Source organism: Sceloporus undulatus, chromosome 1 (assembly GCF_019175285.1).
Source record: "Sceloporus undulatus isolate JIND9_A2432 ecotype Alabama chromosome 1, SceUnd_v1.1, whole genome shotgun sequence".
NCBI lineage: Eukaryota > Metazoa > Chordata > Lepidosauria > Squamata > Phrynosomatidae > Sceloporus > Sceloporus undulatus.
The window spans coordinates 44,172,149-44,191,405 of NC_056522.1; the positions used below are offsets into that span (position 1 = coordinate 44,172,149).

Consider the following 19,257-nt stretch of genomic DNA (forward strand, 5'->3'; position numbering starts at 1 on the left):
CAGCTTTTTCCAGCCAGGCATGCTCTCAGCATGGCTTCCAGTCACTCTGGGAGTGTGTGTTGTCTAAATACCACATCCCCAGACCGGCTGGAAGTAATGGTCTGCCATCAAGAGCCCTTGAACTACAGCCCATTCTGGACTGTTAATATATATTTCTAAATTGTATTGAAAATGTTCAGATGTGTCAATGGTTAACTAAGGTTTAAAATGGTTCCTGTTGCAGGCCAGAAAGCCTAGGCCTGGAAGAACAAGTCTTCAAGGACATGTGCTGAGACATAATATAAACAAATGTATTATTGTTATACTCCTGTGTAGCATGGTGACTTCATGGGAAAGAGGTGTGTCCACTTGGTGGGAAGGTTGATCTTTTGAGAGAACAAAGACTGATGTCACATTCGAGCTTCTAGCATGGACTCTGAAAGAGTATAGATGTATAGTAGCCTGCTGTAAAGTGTAAATAGCAACAAAGTTAATAAACCCTCATTTGAGTGAAAATAGTGTGTGGAAGTTACTTTGATACTGAGTAGCTGAGAAGACTGCATCTGTTCCAGTTGGTACCAGTCCAGAACCACCGGTAACAAGAGACATCAACCATCACAAAGATCTTTTTCTCTAACATGGACAATAATGGTGCTTTACAGACCGCCCAAAAGGGCGGTCTGCCGGCGCCCTTGTTTGCTGTGTGAAGGAACTGCAGTGGACAAACTGCGTGGTTCCCCTGCTCAGCAAGAAGAACCTGCAAAAGCGGGTTCTCCTTGCGGCGCTGTTGCGGCGCCTTGTGCAACGTCACAAGGGCACCGAGATGTGCAGATGCTAGGCGTCCGTCACATCAAAATGGTGGCGCCCATATGTATAGGGCACTGCCATTTTGACGCCCTTGTTATATGTGAGGGGCAAGGTTTGTCAGAAAGCACTGCCCCTCGCGCATAACTACGGCGCCCAACAGGGCCCGTCTAAAACGCGCCAATGCCACTCTTTCAAGGGCTCTTGGTAGCAGACCTTTAATTGCCTACAGACAGCCTCCAAACCTCAAACAGGTACTCACCCACAGGAAGACACTTTGACACAGATGGGGGACACAAGTACTAAGTTTTGCTACAAACCAAGATGCCAACTCTGCCCATACATTTATCCAGGAGATGTCGTCCCAAGGTCTAATGACATCACCCACAATATTAGGGGGACCTTTATGTGCTCATCCTCTAATGTGATTTATGCCATACTGTGTCATCAATGCCCCTCAACACTCTACATCAAACAGGCCAGTCCCAGCGCCAGAGGATAAATGGACATAAACCAGACATTGGAATGGGAATACACAAAAAACGGTGCCTACATTTTATTTCTGGGTCTTTCTGTTTTGATTCTGCAGCAACACATGATACTTGGGGGACTAAATTGTCCTGTCCTGATGAATGAAGTTTAAGCAAATCAAAATAAAATAATATAGAACGCAAACAGAAGCATAATTCATTATAGAACATAGTTACAGTCCTGTACTTTACTTACATGCAATTTCATGTACAGTAGAGTCTTGATTATCCGACATAAACAGGACTGGCTTGTAACCAGATAACCGAATATGTTGGATAATCCAGGCTTCCCCTTCTCCCCACGGGTGCCGGCGCTGGAGCAGGCACCATGCGGGGAAAAGGGAAGGGGGTGGGGCTCCCTCCTTTTCCTTCTCCCTGCGAGTGCCAGCACTGGCGCAGGCACCCGCGGAGAGAAGGGGACAGGTGGAGGCCTCCTCCTCCTCTCCCTTCCTTCCTGCGGGTGCAGCACCTGCAGGGGGAAGGGATGGGTGGGGACTGCCTCCTCCTCTTTTCCCCAGGGCTGCCAGGCAACCGCAGGGAGAAAGGGACAGGAATGCAAGCCCCAGCGGGCCTCGCAGCCGGAAGTCCTGCCCCTTTCCCCTCGGATGCCTCCCTAATTGGTTGGGAAGGTGGGAAGGGGCGGGACGTCTGGCTGCAAAGCCCCCTGGGGCTTGTAGGCAGCCAAAAGTCCCGCCCCTTCCCAGCCTCCCAACGAATCAGGGAGGCCGCCGAGGGGAAAGGGACGGGATTTCCGGCTGCAAGAGGAGGCAAGCCAAGGGACTTTTGTCCCCAATCCAACGTCCCATGCTTCTTCTCACGAAGAAGCATGGGACGTCGGATAATCCAGAGTGTCGGTTAACCGAAGGTCGGTTAACCGAGACTCTACTGTATTTATATTCAGATTTTTCTGCAGGCGTTGATATACTAGATTATAATTTGGTTTTTAGATTTCACAGATAACCTGGTTTTGTAACTATATACATCTTCTATTGTTTTAACATTTACTGCTTAATTCTTGAGAAAGACATTCTTTCAATTTAATCAATCCAGCATTCATAGAACAACATTTAACATAATTGGCATTGTATGTTTAAGCATTGAAATCAAATGAGGTTCCTTACCAGGGCCATCCCTGTCCCTAGTGAGGTGGTTGCCTCAGGTGGCAGCATGGGGAGCCAGAAATTTGCCATTGTTCTTATCCCTGGAGGACTCTAGCTGCTCCGGAGCACTGATGTTACAAGCAGCTCTCTAGAGCTGGATTTGTCAATAACATGCTTCTCTCTGCAGTAGGCATAAGAGAGAAGTGGGGAGGAGAATATGTTGCCACTGGCCGCCAATGACACAGTAGTGTCAGCACCACCATTCTCTGCATGATGGCCCTTGCTCGCGGGGGAAGAAGGTTCCAGGAGTGAGGGGCAGCAAGTGAAAAGGAGCGAATCTGAGATAGGGCAGAGGAAATCCTGGGCTGAGACAGCAGACCTTGACTACCAGAATGGAGGGCCCAAGTGGGAAGGTGAAGAGAAAGAAGGTCTGATAAGTAAGGAGGGGCCAGGCAATGGAGGGCTTTAAATGTCGACAGCAGGAGCTTATACTGAATACGGAAAGGGAGGGGGAACCAGTGAAGGGATGCCAACAAAGGAGAGGTATGGTCAGAGTGGTGGGCGGATGTGATAATGCGTGCAGCTGAATGCTGGACAGAAATTAAAGGACGGAGGTGGGAAAGAGGAAGCCCAGCCAGGAGGATGTTACAGTAATCAAGTCGTGATACCACTAGGGCATGGACCAGAATCTTGGCAGTAGAGGCGGAGAGATATGGTCGGATTTTGGCAATATTGTATAAAAAGAATTTACAAGCCTTGGTTGTGGTCTGGATCTGAGGGATACACGACAGAGAAGAATCAAAGATAAAACCAAGACTGCGGGCTTGCTGGACTGGTTGAATAGAAATGTTGTCCACAGAGACAGAAAAGGAGTGTTGAAGGGTGGACTTAGGAAGAAAGACAAGAAGCTCCGTCTTGGACATGTTGAGCTTCAAACGCCGATGGCGCATCCAATGCGAGACAAGATGAAACTTGCTGTTCAAGCCTTGGAGAAAGGTCAGGGGTGGAAAGATACAACTGGGTGTAATCGGCGTACAGATGGTAGGAAAAACCAAAAGAGCTAATGAGTATACCTAAGGACAGTGTGTAGAGAGAAAACAGAAGGGGACCCAGAACAGAGCCTTGGGGAACTCCAACAGATAATGGAACAGAGGACGAAGTCTGACCACCTGTGACCACTGCAAAAGATCTGTCTGACAAATAAGATCTAAACCAGTCGAGAACAGTGTCTGAGAACCCCAGGTCAGAAAGTATATCAACTAGAAGACCGTGATCAACAGTGTCAAAGGCTACAGACAAATCAAGAAGGATGAGAACAGAGTAAAGGCCATTAGCCTTGGCCCTTAAAAGGTCATTTGAGATCTTAGTGAGAGCTGTCTCTGTAGAATGCCGTGGGCGGAAACCAGACTGAAAGGGATCGAGAATGGAGTTGGCTTCAAGAAACTCAAGACAGCGAAAATAAACAACCTGTTCCAAAACTTTAGAAAGAAAGGGAGGAAGAGAAATCGGACGATAGCTAGACAAAGAGGAAGGGTCAAGAGAAGGTTTTTTCAGAATTGGGGAAATGAGAGCATGTTTGAAGTCTGAAAGGAAGGAGCCTGTAGAGAGAGAGAGAGATTGAAGATATGGAGAAGCGAGGGCAGAAAAGAAGGAGCTATAGAAATTAGAAGACGAGTAGGAATTGGGTCAAGAAAAAACCAGCTGTTTCAATAATGTCTGACTCCATGGGGTCCGCAGGCACTGTGGTAGGAATTATCTGGAAAATAGCTTTTGATTTTTAGCACAAGTCGTTTTCTACCACTCCTCTTCGTCCTTTTCCTAAAGCACCAAGTAGGGGTGTTGTCACAGCCATAGCAGAAGCCAGCACTGAGTGGCATTGCCATCTTTTCCTCTGTTCCCTCTTTGATGGTGTAGGAACACTACTCCTGCCTTCTTCTCTCTTTGCATGTGAAGAGGGTGCAGTTGCTGCCATTATATGGTTGCCCCCTGTAGCCAAGGCAGGCAGGCCATTTTTTTTTCTAGCATGATACAGCAGAAGATGGCAAACATGCTTTCATGGTATGGTAGGAGTGGTGCTGATTTGGAATGGAGCTTCATTCACCTAGATCATGGTGTGGAGAAACACTCCCTCTGTGTGTCTGTATCTGAATGGCAAGAGAGCTTGGGATGACCCTGGTCCCTATCCATCTTTCTATATATTTTCTTTTCTTTTTCATTTGCCTAAGAGGGAAGCCGCCACGGAACAGATACCATACACAGCAGTTGGAGATAAAAGGCCACAACTTTATTAACACAACCACAAACCACAAAACCACAACCAGAAAACGTAGGGTTGGCTCTGATGTATGAGGTCTGGACCTGTCATCCACCAGCCTAGTACTGAATGGATGAACCAAAGTGCTTGGTCTCAGCCAAGCTTCGGGATGGCAGGGGATAACTGGTTAACACCCACGCTCCGGTAATTGATCATGCGATTGATTGCGTCTCCGCATATGCGCATCATCGCATCCCTAACCCCTTGCCAACGGGGGATGCTGTATCGATGTTGCCCCTGCAATGGCAACACCACATTGCTCACAGCATCCCCGTGTCCTCATGGAACTCCCGATCCAGCGCTGCGCAGCCCTGGAAACCACACCCACCAGATCCGAGACCTATGCAACCGCCACTCAAAGTTGTGACAGCAACCCTGATCCCACCGAGGGAGGGTGAGTGGGTGAGCCAATCTAGCAATGGCACCGGCCCAGGGCGCCTCAAGGCCTTAAATAGGCCTCCACTCCAATGGGAGGCCGGGAAAGGGCAGAGCACTGGCCTCCCAGCCTATCCCAAGCGGCGCCAACTGATGACGCCACCCAATCGGGAGGCACTTCTGCCCGCGGACCCTCAGGGACCAGTAGTCCCAGAAGCGCGAGCGGAAGTCCCTCCCCCAGCCCCCATAGCCGGCTAATCACGGCTCGAGCGGCCCTGCGCCGGGGCTCCTGGAGCCACCCGAGCCAGAAGAGCCGGTCAGTGTACTGCAGGGCTCCCCCATGCAGCAATCAGGCTGGCCCGCTAAGGCGGGCAGCCCCATATATCCTTGAAACGTAATTTTTTTTTTTTTACTTTTTCTTACCAAAATCACCCTTTCTGTTAATATCTCTAAGGTTTTGATGGTACAGCCTTATATTTTGAATACCTCAGCATTTCCCCCTCTCACTTTAAATCTTTAAGGTTGCAGTCTTAGCATTCTTATCTAAGAGTAAGTTCAGCTGTTCATAGTGAGGCTGAATCTCAGTTAATCTTTGTAGGATTACTTTACTAGGGCTTTGAATGTTGCCTTTCCATTGCTACATTAACATTTCTCCTTTTTTCTCATTTCCTTTGTTCTCTGGATGGCAAAGGACTGAAGCCATGTACTCTTGGATTATTCCCCATGTGCCAGCTGACTAGGCAGGTGTCCAAGATACTTTGTCTATCATTTCCATTGACTCCCTTCCCTTCTCTGTTAGTTTTTTTAAAAAAAAAAACAACTTTGCCAGCTAGATGTACATTTTCACTTTGCTCATATATATATAATAAGATTACCCCAAATCAAATGACAGTCATCCAGCAAGTCTGAAATGAAAGACAAATGGAAAGTTAAAAATAAGTTTATTACTTCAATTGAGAGTGAGTCTGAGGGCTTGGTAGTGCTACCTCCACTAAAGAAAAGGAAGGAATAGAAAAGATGGCTGAGAATGTGGCTATATATATATATATATATATATATATATATATATATATATATATATTTAAAGAATAATATTTTTAAATTAAGTTACCACATCAGCCAGGGCAAGGAACTTGGTGTCTGTTCAGGAGAAAACTTTGAGTGTCACTGCCTATGGGGATTGAACTTCCAAAACAGGAAAGTAGAGTGAATGCAGGCAAAAGCACCAACAGAATGACCAGGGAAATGGAGTTTCTGAGAAACTCCCTAAGAATTCAGGCTTGGGTAAATCTTGAGAGTGCATGGATTGCCTTGCCACCCAGAGAGTGAAAGGTTGGTACTTACAATGAATGTTCATTCTTGGATGACTGGAAGAACAATCTATCCCTTCCCAATTTGTGGCTGCACAACTGGGGGGAAAAAACACCCAAAGGATTAGGTTGTTAGGCAAGGCTTTAGAATGAAACTACCAGAGAAGGAAAGGGAGTCAAAGGACATAACAAAAAATAAATAAATTTTGACTCCTGCCTAATCAGCTGGAGCATGCAGACTAACCATGAGTGTGTGAATTGTTCCTCTTGCCATCCAAGAATGAATATTCATGGTAAATACCAACCTCTCATTCTCACATATTAAAATGTGCTTTCATTCCAGGCAGTTGCATTATCAATGGCATGAAGCCTATCCATGTAGGGTTATTCAAGGTTATGCCTCCTTTGAATATGGTTATGAATACTTGGGATGCTCTCCACGTTTGGTTATTACCCCTCTCACAGACCGATGTTGGTTAACTGTTACTGGAGCGCTACACCTGAATTTAGGAGGTTGCCTTGCTGGTCCAGCTGGTACAGGAAAATCAGAAACTGTTAAAGATCTATCAAAAGTAAGTGCTTTGCCTGATATCAAAATGTTCATCTTCATGTTCTTTCTATCACACAACTGGGTTCTGCCCCTACACAGTGCTTTGCTCAGAACACTCAGGGGTTTGAAAGGCTTTTAGCAGAAAATCCAACCAAATGACACTCTATTCCCTTTTATCTGTTACAGGAGTTACACTGTGGATATCATGGTCTCATTTTTTATTGTTAATTTGTTTGTTGGTATATACCCTGGTAGACAAAATGCATGGTTATTTTAGCATGGAAGTTGTAATGGCTGCTTTAAGCTGTAACATGGGGCTTGTAGTGCTACTGTTTAGGACCTGGCATTGTCCTAATCAGACATTTGCTTCCTTTAGCTAGAAGATGGCCAAAGGAGGGCCAAGAGACAGGTAAACAGCCAATTTCTCATGGGATCGACACCTGGGACCCTAAGCAAATTTACATTCCTATGGGACTGACACTTGAGATTCTTAATGTTCAGGCAGGTTTTAGTCCTCCCGTCACCCCCCAGATAGAGAAACAGAAGGTTCCTACTGTCAGAGAGAAAACTTATTATTAGCACTAGAACTTGCACAATTACCCTGGATGCATCTCTATTTACCTTTTAGGCTTAAAGCCGTTTTACCAGGTAACACAGGCAGAGTATAATGAAGCTATGAAACATGGGCTTTAAAGCCAGTGCGTACAAATATATGTGTAGTTATATTATAAAAAAAATTGTTTGGTGGATAAGAATTTTTAATTTTACACTAATCTGTCTGATTAAATAAATAAAATTGCTTCTTCCCTAAAATAGCATTTTTTTTTCCCACTAGGCTTTGGGAAAACTCTGTCTTTCCTTTAACTGTTCTGAAGGTTTGGATGATAAGGTATGGTATAATTTCTTTTCTTTTTTTTTTAAAAAAAGCAGTTTAGAAGATTGCAGTCTTAGGCACATTTTGTAAGGCCCAAAACAGACGGGCCAAATAATGCGGCTTCCAGCCACTTTGAGGTCATGACATTTAGACAATGCATGCCGCCAAAGCGGCCACAAGTCACGCCAAGGGTGCGTCAAGGTGGCAAAATCCAGTCTTTTCAGGAGCAGATAAAATCTGCCCCTGCTGGCAGCCCGTCTGGGGCTGCTTTCAGAGAGGGCTGTGTGATCGCTGCAGTCTTGGGCCTTTCACAACTGAAGCTGTCTCTGGCTGCTCCTTTTGGCCCATCTGCTTCACCCCATGTTTCAGTACATGGAATGTAATGTAAAATAGATTGCAGGCTCAAACATTAAAATGTCACGTTGATTTTATTGCTTTCATTGGATCAGAGTGCACCAACCTGATCTTTATACTCTTGTCTATTATGATGGATTTAGGTGTTTAAAAGGTTTTTGTATAAACAACAATAATAAAAAAACAAATAAAACCAGTGGGAGTTTACATTTGACAGATGAATCAAATCCACCTAGAATTAGCTGTGTGGTGTTTAAAGAAGTTAGTCCCAAATGTCTTTTTTGAACAAGTCTTCATTTTTCTAGCTCATTGGTGAAAGAGAAAAGTCAGGAAGTCACCATAAGGTCTAAATGAGGTAGGGTCTTGTTGAAGAAAACAATTTACTTTGACATAGAAGCAAGTGATTTCAAGAACATTAAACATGTACATAACTTTCTGCACCATCTTCCAAAACATGCCAGAAAATCAGAATAAGATAAAAAGAGCAATATGATGTACATAGGCCCGTTACAGACGGACATAAAGTACGGACTGGGTCCATACTAGGGTTAGAAAGAAGTGTCTCTTCTGGACACCCCTAACCCTAATATGGACCGAGTCCATACAAAATGGCGGCGCCCATGCCACACGGGGGCCGCCATCTTGACGAAGCGGACGCTTTGCGTCTGCACGTCGCGAGGCACATTTGATGCTGTGAGTGCGCTGCAAAAACTGCAGCAGGGAGGAGCCATGCGGTTTGGATGCTGGGGCTCCTCCGTGCTGCAACTGGCAACTGCGCGAGACTGCCCGTTTTGGGCGGTCTGTAACGCGCCACAGTTTGGAAATAGTGCCTGGTCCATACTGACGAATTTGTATCTATGTAATAGCCTTTTTGGTTTGCAGAAGGTGGAACTAGTGATGGGAGCTCACCCCATCACAATGCACCTGGGCCTTAAACTGCCTACCTTCCAACCTTAAATCATCAGAATTGGCATCTTAGCCACTAAGCCACGGTGTCCAAACATAGCAGTTCGAAATCATGTAAAAGTACAGGTAGATAAATAGGTACTATTTTGGTGGGAAGGTAACAACGTTCCATGCAGTCATGCTGGCCATGTGATCACAGTGTTGTCTTTGACAACTTTACCTTAGTAACAGAGATGAGCACAATGTGAAGTCGAAGGCTTTCACAGCTGGCATCCATAGATTTTTGTGGGTTTTTCGGGCTATGAGGCTGTGTTCTAGATGAGTTTAATCCTGATGTTTTGCCAGCAGCTGTGGCTGGCATTTTGAGATAATGCTGTCATGGAAGAGACTGGGATATATATACTGTTGGTTGAGAGGAAGTGATTTACATCTGTGTATTGTTCTCTTGTTGAATGGCAAGGCCAGGGTGTCCATTTAATTAATTAATTTTCCAGAAGACATCACAGCCCTGTTCAAACATTACCTCACCACAAGCTACTTCCGATGGAACAATGGATTCTACAAGCAGAGAGATGGGGTAGCCATGGGAAGCCCTATGAGCTCCATAATAGCAAACTTTTACCTTGAAAAGCAGGCCCTGGAAACAGCACGAAAAAATCCCACAACATGGTTCCGATATGTGGACGACATATTTCACCATCTGGAGCCACAAAGAGAAGAAGATCTGACTGTATTTTGAACCATCTGAACAACATCCACCCAAATATCCAATTCATGATGGAAACTGTCGAACAGCCCTTAATGTCAGGAAGTTCCTCAATATTAGGAGGAACTTCCTAACATTAAGGGCTGTTCGACAGTGGAACACGCTCCCTCAGAGAGTGGTGGAGGTCTTTAAACAGAGGCTGGATGGCCATCTGTCAAGGATGCTTTGATTGAGAGTTCCTGAATGCCAGGGGTTGGACTGGATGGCCCTTGTGGTCTCTTCCAACTCTATGATTCTATGAAAAAGAAAAGGAAGAAACATTGCAATTCTTGGATATCCTGGTCATTCGCAAACCAAACCAACAGTTGGACCACACAGTATGCAGAAAACTTACACACACGGTCAGATACCTACACAAGAACTGCAACCATCACCCAGGCCAAAAAAGAAGCACAATAACAACAAGGGTAGGCAGGGCAAAAGGGATCTGTGAACCCCACTTCCTGGAAGATAAATTGAAGCATCAAGACTGGGCTCTACACGCTAATGGTTACTCTAGCTCAGAGATCAGAAGGTCTGCCAGACCCAGAAAAACCCATAGTAGTGAAGACAAACGACCACCCAAAGGGAAGGTATTTTCCCCATACATCAAAGGGGTCACAGACAGAATAGAACTGGTGAGGAAACACAACCTCCAAATGGTCTACAAACCAACCAAGAAAATCTAGTAAATGCTGCGCTCAGCCAACGACAGGAGAGAGCCTCTCACAGTTGCAGGAGTTTACCACATACCGTGCAGCTGTGGACAAATCTACATAGGGACCACCAAATGCAGTGTTGAAACATGAATCAAGGAACACGAGAGACACTGCAGACTGGGTCAGTTAGAAAAATCAGCAGTAGCAGAACATGTTATAAACCATCCTAGGCATAAAATGCTATTTCAAAACACTGAAATTCTAGACCATACCAACAAGTATCAGGTCAAAATGCACAGGGAAGCCATTGAAATCCATAAACACCTGGACAGTTTCAACAGGAAAGAAGAAACTCTTAAAGTAAACTAAGATCCCATACAGACTGCCAAAACAAAGCTGCTTTGGGTCACTTTGGAGGTATGCTGTTTAAATGATGCATGCGTCCTAAGAGTCCGGAAGCCGCACCAAAGCCACAATCCAGTCCTAAGGACTAGAGCGCAGCTTTGGTGCAGCTTCTGGACTCTTAGGATGCATGCATCATTTAAACAGCATACCTCCAAAGTGACCTGAAGCAGCTTTATTTTGGCAGTATGTATGGGGCCAAAGTTTCACTACCAGTCCTGAAAAACACCAAAATCAGGACACAGCAAATGCAAATGAAAACCACCCAGGATGAGGGGGGGTTCCCAGCAGACAATGGATCAATTAAATGGACACCCTGAGGCCTTACCTTTCAGCAACAGGATAATACACAGATTAACATGTAAATCATCTCTTCTGTATATACCTTGAAGTCGAAGGCTTTCATGGCCGACATCCATAGTTTTTTGTGGGGTTTTGGGGCTATGTGGCCATGTTTCTTCAGATGCCAGCCACAGATGCTGGCGAAACATCAGGAATAAATTCTTCTAGAACACGGACTCATAGCCCGAAAAATCCATTAAAAACTAGAGATGAGCACCTCCATCCATGTCAAGGGAAACCTTTACCTTTAATAGCCTTTTTTCCCTCCTGCATGATGTTGTAAGAATTCCTTATAAAGTTGGTTTAATTCTTTGTTTGGTATAGTGCTCTAAACTACCAAGACAGTGTATACCCAGCACTGTGTCATTAAATAAATTCCTGAGTTCAATATACTATCAGACTTCATTTATTAATCTTAAAGAATTTTTTAAAACCCACAAAACTTCAGTTGGTGCTGGGAGCAGAATGCAATGCAATTCTAATCTTGGAACTGAATGACTTGGAAAAAGGGATTATACTTGTCCACCTACAAGAAGATGAAATCCTAATTAAAAATCTCAAAATTGTATATCCTCAACTCATTTAATCCTATGATATGCCAAGGGAATGTATTTTAATGGTTTAATAGATTGAATTCAGGTTTTTCTGTCTGTATTGTCTGTCTGTCCTTGTCCAATTGTTAAATTTTTTGTTAAGACTTTGTTGTACAGTATTGAGTTTGAGTTTGTTAAAACACTGCACACCTAGAAGGCAATTATTCAGCGATAGAATAAGCTGTAGTGACTTTTGTTGTTATTGTGTGCCTTCAAGTTATTCCTGACTTATGGTGACCCTAAGGTGAAGAAGGTATCATGGTTATTGTTATTGTTATTGTTGTTGTTTTGAGGCTGAGAATGTGTGACTTGCCCAAACTCACCCAGTCGGTTTCCATGAATGGGTGGGGATTCAAACCCTGATCTCTAGAGTCATAGTTGTAGTCCAGTGCTCAGACCACTACACCACATTGGCTCTATAGTTTGACCAGATCATAATACTTTTAAAATGATCTAAGCCTCCTGTATAATCAGATCTGTTCCCTCACATCCCCTGGTGGACATTTACTCCATTCATCCTGGACTACATTGCCAGCTGTCACCAAGAGGACATTTTCTTCAGCCGCCCCTAGACTGTGAAACCTGCCAGAAGATGTTCGTCAGCTGGATATGCTGTCTGAATTTAAAACAGCATCAAAGACCAGCAGCATCTGGCAGCCCTATCCAGATGGTTTTTAAATTGTGAACTTTAATTTATGAATTTTAAAATATGGAGTGTTTTAGTATGTATTTGTTTTATTTGTTCTTTTAAATTTATGTTGTGTGTGTTTTAACTTCATGTTGCATGTTGTGTATTAATCTATTGTTGTTACATGTCTTGACTATCGCTCCCAAGCGTCCTTTCCAGCCCGCTTCAAATAAGAAACCATGGTACACTCAAGATCCTTGTAAAATGAAGCAGACTGTGCAACGACTAGAGCGCTACTGGTGGAAACATCAACTTTTATCTGATAAGACACATCATAGAGACTTCTTGAAGTATTATAATGTGGCAATCGATGCACCAAAGAACTCTTTTATGCTGTATGCATTGCATCTGCAAGGTCTTGTCCAGCAGAGCTGTTCAAGGTGGTTAAAGAGTTAACTACATTGCTTCCTGCCCTGAACCTATTTTTGGAACCAATTAAAGCCTGCTGTGATGCATTCAATGACTTTTTCACAGATAAAATCTCTCAGATAAGAGCTAATCTGGACGCAAGCATTAAAACAGAGAGGTGCCCAGTGACTCCGTGGACTATGTTAAACTGGATCATTTTGAATTTGTAAATACTGTACCGATGAAGTGGACACGCTTCTTGGAAGCATAAGGAGGGCAATGTGTCCCCTTGATCCCTGCCCGTCATGGTTGACCGCCCAGGGAGGTGATGCAGTGAAGACACTACTACAATCTATAATCAATGCATCCTTTAGGGAGGGTAAATTTCTAGACCAACTAAAACAAGTGGTAGTCAAACCACTTTTGAAAAAACCCTCCCTAGACCCCCTGGTAAGAAATAATTATAGACCGTTCTCCCTTCTACCATTCTTGAGCAAGGTGATCGAGAGGGCAGTTGCCTTCCAACTCCAAGTCGTCTTGGAGGAAGCCGATTATCTAGGCCCATTTCAAACCAGCTTCAAGGCAGGATATGGAGTTGAGTCTGCCATGGTCGCCTTAGTCGATGCTCTCCATCTGGGCATCGACAGGGGAAGTCATCTCAGCATCCTTCGATACTATAGACCATGGTATCCTTCTGGAACGCCTGAGGGAGTTAGGTATCGGAGGCGCTGCGCTCCAGTGGCTCCATTCCTACCTCTCGGGCAGATTCCAGATGGTGATGCTGGGGGACAGCTGCTCTTCTAAAAGAGAGCTGACATCTGGCGTCCCTTAAGGTGCCATTCTGTCCCCCATGCTGTTTAACATTTACATGAAGCTGCTGGGAGAGATCATCCGGAGACATGAGGCGCCGTGTTATCAGTACGCTGATGACACCCAAATTTATTTCTCTATGTCTCCGACTGCTGCAGTGCTAAAGATAGCATCTCTCCTCTGGATGCCTGTTTTGGGTTGGTAATGGGCTGGATGAGGGAAAACAAACTCAAGCTGAATCCAGAGAAAACGGAGGTACTGTACTTGCAATGCTCCAAGTCCAGGGATGGAGATTTGTCAACCAGTCCTGAATGGGGCCATACTTCCCCTAAAGGATGAAGTTTGCAATTTGGGAGTACTCCTGGACTCGTCGCTACATTTGTCATCTCAAGTGGATGCAACTGCTTGATACCAACTGTGGTTAATATGCCAACTGTGTCCCTACCTGGACCAAAAGGACCTGGAAGCAGTGGTACACACACTGGTAATCTCTACTCTTGGTTTCTGTAACGCACTTTACATGGGGCAACCGGAAGCTTCAGTTGGTTCAAAATGTGGCAGCCAGATTAGTCAATAGTTCATCCAGGTTTGACCATATAACACCTGTCTTAAAATCTCTTCACGGGCTGCTGATTAGCTTCTGGGCGCAATACAAGGTGTTGGTTATTACCTTCAAAGCCCTACAGGGCTGGGGCCCGAGTTACTTGCGGGAACGCCTCTCCCTACACAATCCGCCCTGCACTCTCAGAATAACTGGGAAGAATGTGTTAGAATGTGTTCCAACCAAGATCATATCAACCTCCCAGAGAGCCTTTACAGCGGCTGCTCCGAAATTGTGGAATGATCTCCCAGAGGCGATCCGTCTTATTACCTCCTTGGAATCGTTCAAGAGGGCACTTAAAACGGATCTCTTCCGGTGAGCTTATCCACCTGACTTTGTGGAAGTGTCACCTTCAGACCATTGGATGAATCTACTGCGTTACCACTTGACAAGGATTCAGTTTTAAGATTAATTGTATTATTTTAAATTGATGTATTTTAAATGTATTTTATATTGATGTATGTGTTTTAATGGTCTGTAATCCCGCCTTGATCCATCTGGGAGAGGCGGGAAAATACAAATAAACTATTATTATATTATATTATTATTATTGATTCATGGAGAGAGATGGGTAAGAAATTGTTACTACTACCACCACTACTACTAGAACTACTGCTGTCAGGCTGTCATTATCAAGGGGACATTGCCCTGGAAAGGCAGTTAGGAAGTTTAGCTGGCATTAATTTGAAAAAATAAGTTATTTGGAAAATAAAATGGAATCCCAGAAATCTGGGGGGGAAGCGTTTAGTTAAGCAACACTTAGCATGTTTCTTTTCTTTTTGTTTTCACTGAAGAAAAGAATTGAAAAAGATGGGGGGAGCTTTCAAAGAAGGAAGTGTAGGTGTGCTTAGCAAAAATGGGCATGTTGAGGCCAACAATGAAAAATGTGTTTACTTCATAATAATTACAACCAGAAAGTATATGACAAAGAATTGTGTATGGATCTCTCTTTCTCACACACACACACACACACACGGAGAAAGGATAGTTTGATTATCTCAGTGGCACTTGAAGTTTTCTGCACTGAGTCCCTGGCCCAACTGCTTTATGGGATATAAATTTAGGCGATGATAATTTAAAATAATTAGAAGTTGTGCAGTCTAAATTTCTCAGTCTTTTTATTTATTTTTTATTTTTTTGGAGTACCAAGCTGTATTGTGAATGTTGCTCTGAGGTTTGAAGTTGGTGTCAGTTCTCTTCATACACAGGCTAGGCTGAAGACATTCATACATGGTTGTGGCTACATTTAGATCCAACAGGTTTCATCCCTTTAGTTTAAACAGTTTCACATATCAGCAGCTGGTCAAATGCTGATAATCTGTAGTTAAACACCATCACTGGTTTTTCAGTTCAACAACATTACAATTAGATACGAGCAAAACCAAAGGAATATTAAAACAACTGTTGGATATTGAATACCAAAATAATTTGTCTATAGCTTCACTACTGAGCCCTGCGTTTTCCAGAGCTCATCAAGTTCTTCTGATTTTGTACCTCTTTATCTACAGTGTCAGTCCCTGAACTGCACAGCAAGGCTGCTGCAGGGGATGGAGCCTCTTAGTTGGCCGCTGTGAATGGAGACCAGCAGTAGAGCCACTTTGGCCAGGTTAGCCAAGTGGGGCCATGTGAGGAGGGCAGTAGGAAGGCTATTGAAGCTTGTTGCCCCCTCTCCCTCATGTATTCTCTTGGCAATTTTGGTGAGCAGACTGTGAGCATATGTTGGTTGGTGAGTTTGTCCTCGTTGCTGGAATCTGTTTCAGATAAGTGGCTGCTTGGGGTGTGTTTGAGTCTGTGATCGCTTGTGTTTTCACTTCTGCATTTGTGCTTTTTTCGTCCTGCCCTTTCACTCTGTTTGTGTGTTCCGGGACTTTACAAGCACCCACCCAGTACCTCTGCCTGACTTGCCTCCCACTACCTTTGCCCTCCTTCATTGGCTCCTTGGGGGAGTTGTGTATGTGTGTGTGTGGGGATTTCCCCCCCTGTTGTCTGGGGTTTTTCAGCTACTCCATTCTCATGATGACAGGTAGAGCAATCCACTACTGATGGGTCTATCCCACGTGCCAACCTGAGAAGTTAGGAGCCAATGTTCATTTTTGTCTGTTTAACTGACATGGCTTTCTTCTCCATTAGTTTTTTAAATCTTGCTCTGCCACCCACTTGGATGATTGGCTTGCAGTGGTATCAGTAAATAGGTTTCCTTTGGCACCCCATTGTGGTAAAAGTTTGGTCTCTGGAACTGTTTCCATGGGGCACGCAACTGCCTTTGGGGCTGATCTGGGATTCACTCTTTCTTACAAAGTCATGGGCTTTGGGAAGGAACACTCCAGATGTGGCCTTCTAAATATGACTGCCTAGCAAATACGGTAGCAACCAATCGCTTTGTATTGTCCTCGGGGTCTGGTGTTTCATCCAAGGGGTAGCTGGGGAGGTGTCTGAGGTAGACAACTAGGGCTCAGCTGGACCCACACCTTTGATCAGTTTGCTTATTCCCAGACATTAAACAGTTTAAATAATTTATAAGTAAATAAAATGAGCCTTGCTTAATCCAACTTAGACTGTGTCTGGTCTCATTATTTCATGGTTTGTCAACAATATGTGTATGCACTTCAAATCCCCTGTCAACATATAATGTTGTCTTACGCAAGGAATACTCAGAGGTGGTTTTGCCCCTTCCTTCCTCTGAAATTTAGGCCCGTACGTACAGACTGGAGTAAAGCGCCACCCTGGAGCTGATTTTAGGGCTCAGGAGAGTGGAGCATTCACATGCTCCCAAGCCCTACCATGCCATCCAGGTGCCCCGTCCACAAGGCAGCTGCCATGATGACGTGCACATGTGCCATGTCCAAACGACACCATGCTGTGTGTATGTCATTAGTGCGCACGAGAGTAGCAATGGCGCCCACATGTGGCACAAAAAGAATCCGCCAGGAGTGGGTTCTTTTTATGCCTCTCAGAGACCGCACCGTTTGGTTGGTGTGGCCTCCATGTGTGGCAAAAACAGGCGGCTACAGACTGCCCTTTTGAGGTGGTCTGTACAGTCCCTTAGGCCATAGAACCTGGTATTCTTTTGCAGTATCCCATCCAAGTACTAACCAGAGCTGACCCTGTCCAAGATCAGACAGGATTTCCATGTAGCATACACAAAATACAGGAAAGCCTTCTCCTGTGCTCATTTGAGTTTGCTTCTTTCATCAGTACTTCAAGGCCAATACAAGAGAATCCCATTTCAGAATTGAGTTTTTGTATATGGAGATGAAAACACTGAAACTGTTGACCATATCTTATTGTTAAGTTCTTTGAATAGAGATTCACAAGAAGAGCTTATGGCTATCTTAACCACCTTTTTATGGCTATCTTAACCAGCACACCCAGCCAATTTTTTTGTAAATTTCCTTCTGGAGGGTTGTGATCCTATGGTTACATTAAAACTGGCAAAAGTTTTAGCAACTGTTGCTAGAATAAGAGCAATAACTAAGTCTTAATTTATAAATGTAACAATGTATTTGATAATTTTATGTGTATCTTATTTATATCCTTTTTAGTATCACAGCTATATTTTAGTTATTTTAGAAATAACATTGTTTTAGTATTATTAGTAGTAATATGGATTATGTCTGCTGTTATGTATTGTATTGGCCACTGGCTCAACGCAAATAAAATTTAACTTGATTTGGTGTTTGATAATGAGAGGGAACATTTTCCCAGTTAAAAGTATATTTTGTTAGGAATGACTTTTGTTAGTGCTATAGATGAAAAGAGGGTAGTTTTAAAGAAAAAAAGCATCTATTTTTAAAATGTATCCTTCAGTGCTGATTAAAAATGTGCCTTTCTGTCTGTTTAAGGTGATGGGGAAATTGTTCTGTGGGCTAGTTCAGTCTGGAGCATGGTGTTGTTTTGATGAATTCAACCGGATTGATATAGAAGTACTTTCAGCAGTGGCTTCACAGATTCAGACAATCAAGGCAGCTAAAGACAGCTTCACTGTCAGGTATTTATTTGAAACTATTCAGATATTTTGCTTGTACTTCAGATGACTTATTGTGGAGTTTGGAAATGTTACTTTTTGGACAACAAATCCCAGAATCCCCCAGAATTTCCCAATCATCATGATCAAACTACTCATTATAAGTAGATACGTGTAGCTTTGTCTTTCTTTGTGTGTACGTGCGTGTGTGTGCGTATGCATGCACGCTTCTATGTTTGGGCTTCAGAAATTTAATAAAAAGAAGCCTTGAAAACAAGTAAGTATTTAGTAACGTTGTCTCTGGGATTTATAGAGGTTCTAATTACAAGATGTGCTTGTATGAATTAGAAATGCAAGAGTACAGCTAATTGTATTCTTGGTAACGCTCTAGCAACAATGGTTTTGATGCTTTTTAAAAGCATTTTGAAAAGAGACTCCCCCTTTTAATCCTAGTATTGAAACAATTTGTATCTGTGTATATAATACATTGGGAGAGCTACCATGTGTGTCCTGAGAGCACCTAAATGAATTCATACATATTCTGTGTATACATGCCTATGAGGAATCTTGTAATCTTGGCAATAGTATTTCTTAAGAGCTTAGCTCACAGCTAAAAAAAACCCTGTCTTAGCTGTGCCAATTTGAATCCTAATTCAGGCTGCATCCAGAGATTATCATATTAAAAATGCCACCAATGCTGCTGGGGGGTGTAACCCGGGTAACTTCCACGTAGAAGCCATGCTCAGCCAGCCTCTTTTCAAAACCAGGAAGTTCCTGGCTTTACAAATTGGCCAACTGAGCACAGCTTCTACCCAGAAGCTACCTGGGCTGCACCCGGCCAGGGACATTAGTGGCATTTTGAATATGATAATATTCAGATGCAGCCCAAATTAAGATTCAAACCAGCAAAGGTAAGGCGTTTTTTTTTTTTAAATTGTGCGCTAAACTCCTTAGTTATATTGGACTCTCTTTCACATAATACTCTCTAGAAGGGGAATTTTAATGAACA

General features: G+C 43.7%; 1 protein-coding gene across 1 annotated transcript in view; it reads left to right on the plus strand.

Annotated features, from left to right (window-relative positions):
- DNAH14 (dynein axonemal heavy chain 14) overlaps nt 1-19,257 on the plus strand; it is a 390,714-nt gene that overhangs the window by 172,630 nt on the left and 198,827 nt on the right. Inside the window, 3 exon segments of the mRNA XM_042445585.1 lie at nt 6,756-6,984; nt 7,798-7,851; nt 18,127-18,272. Coding sequence (XP_042301519.1) covers nt 6,756-6,984; nt 7,798-7,851; nt 18,127-18,272 — 429 coding nt within the window.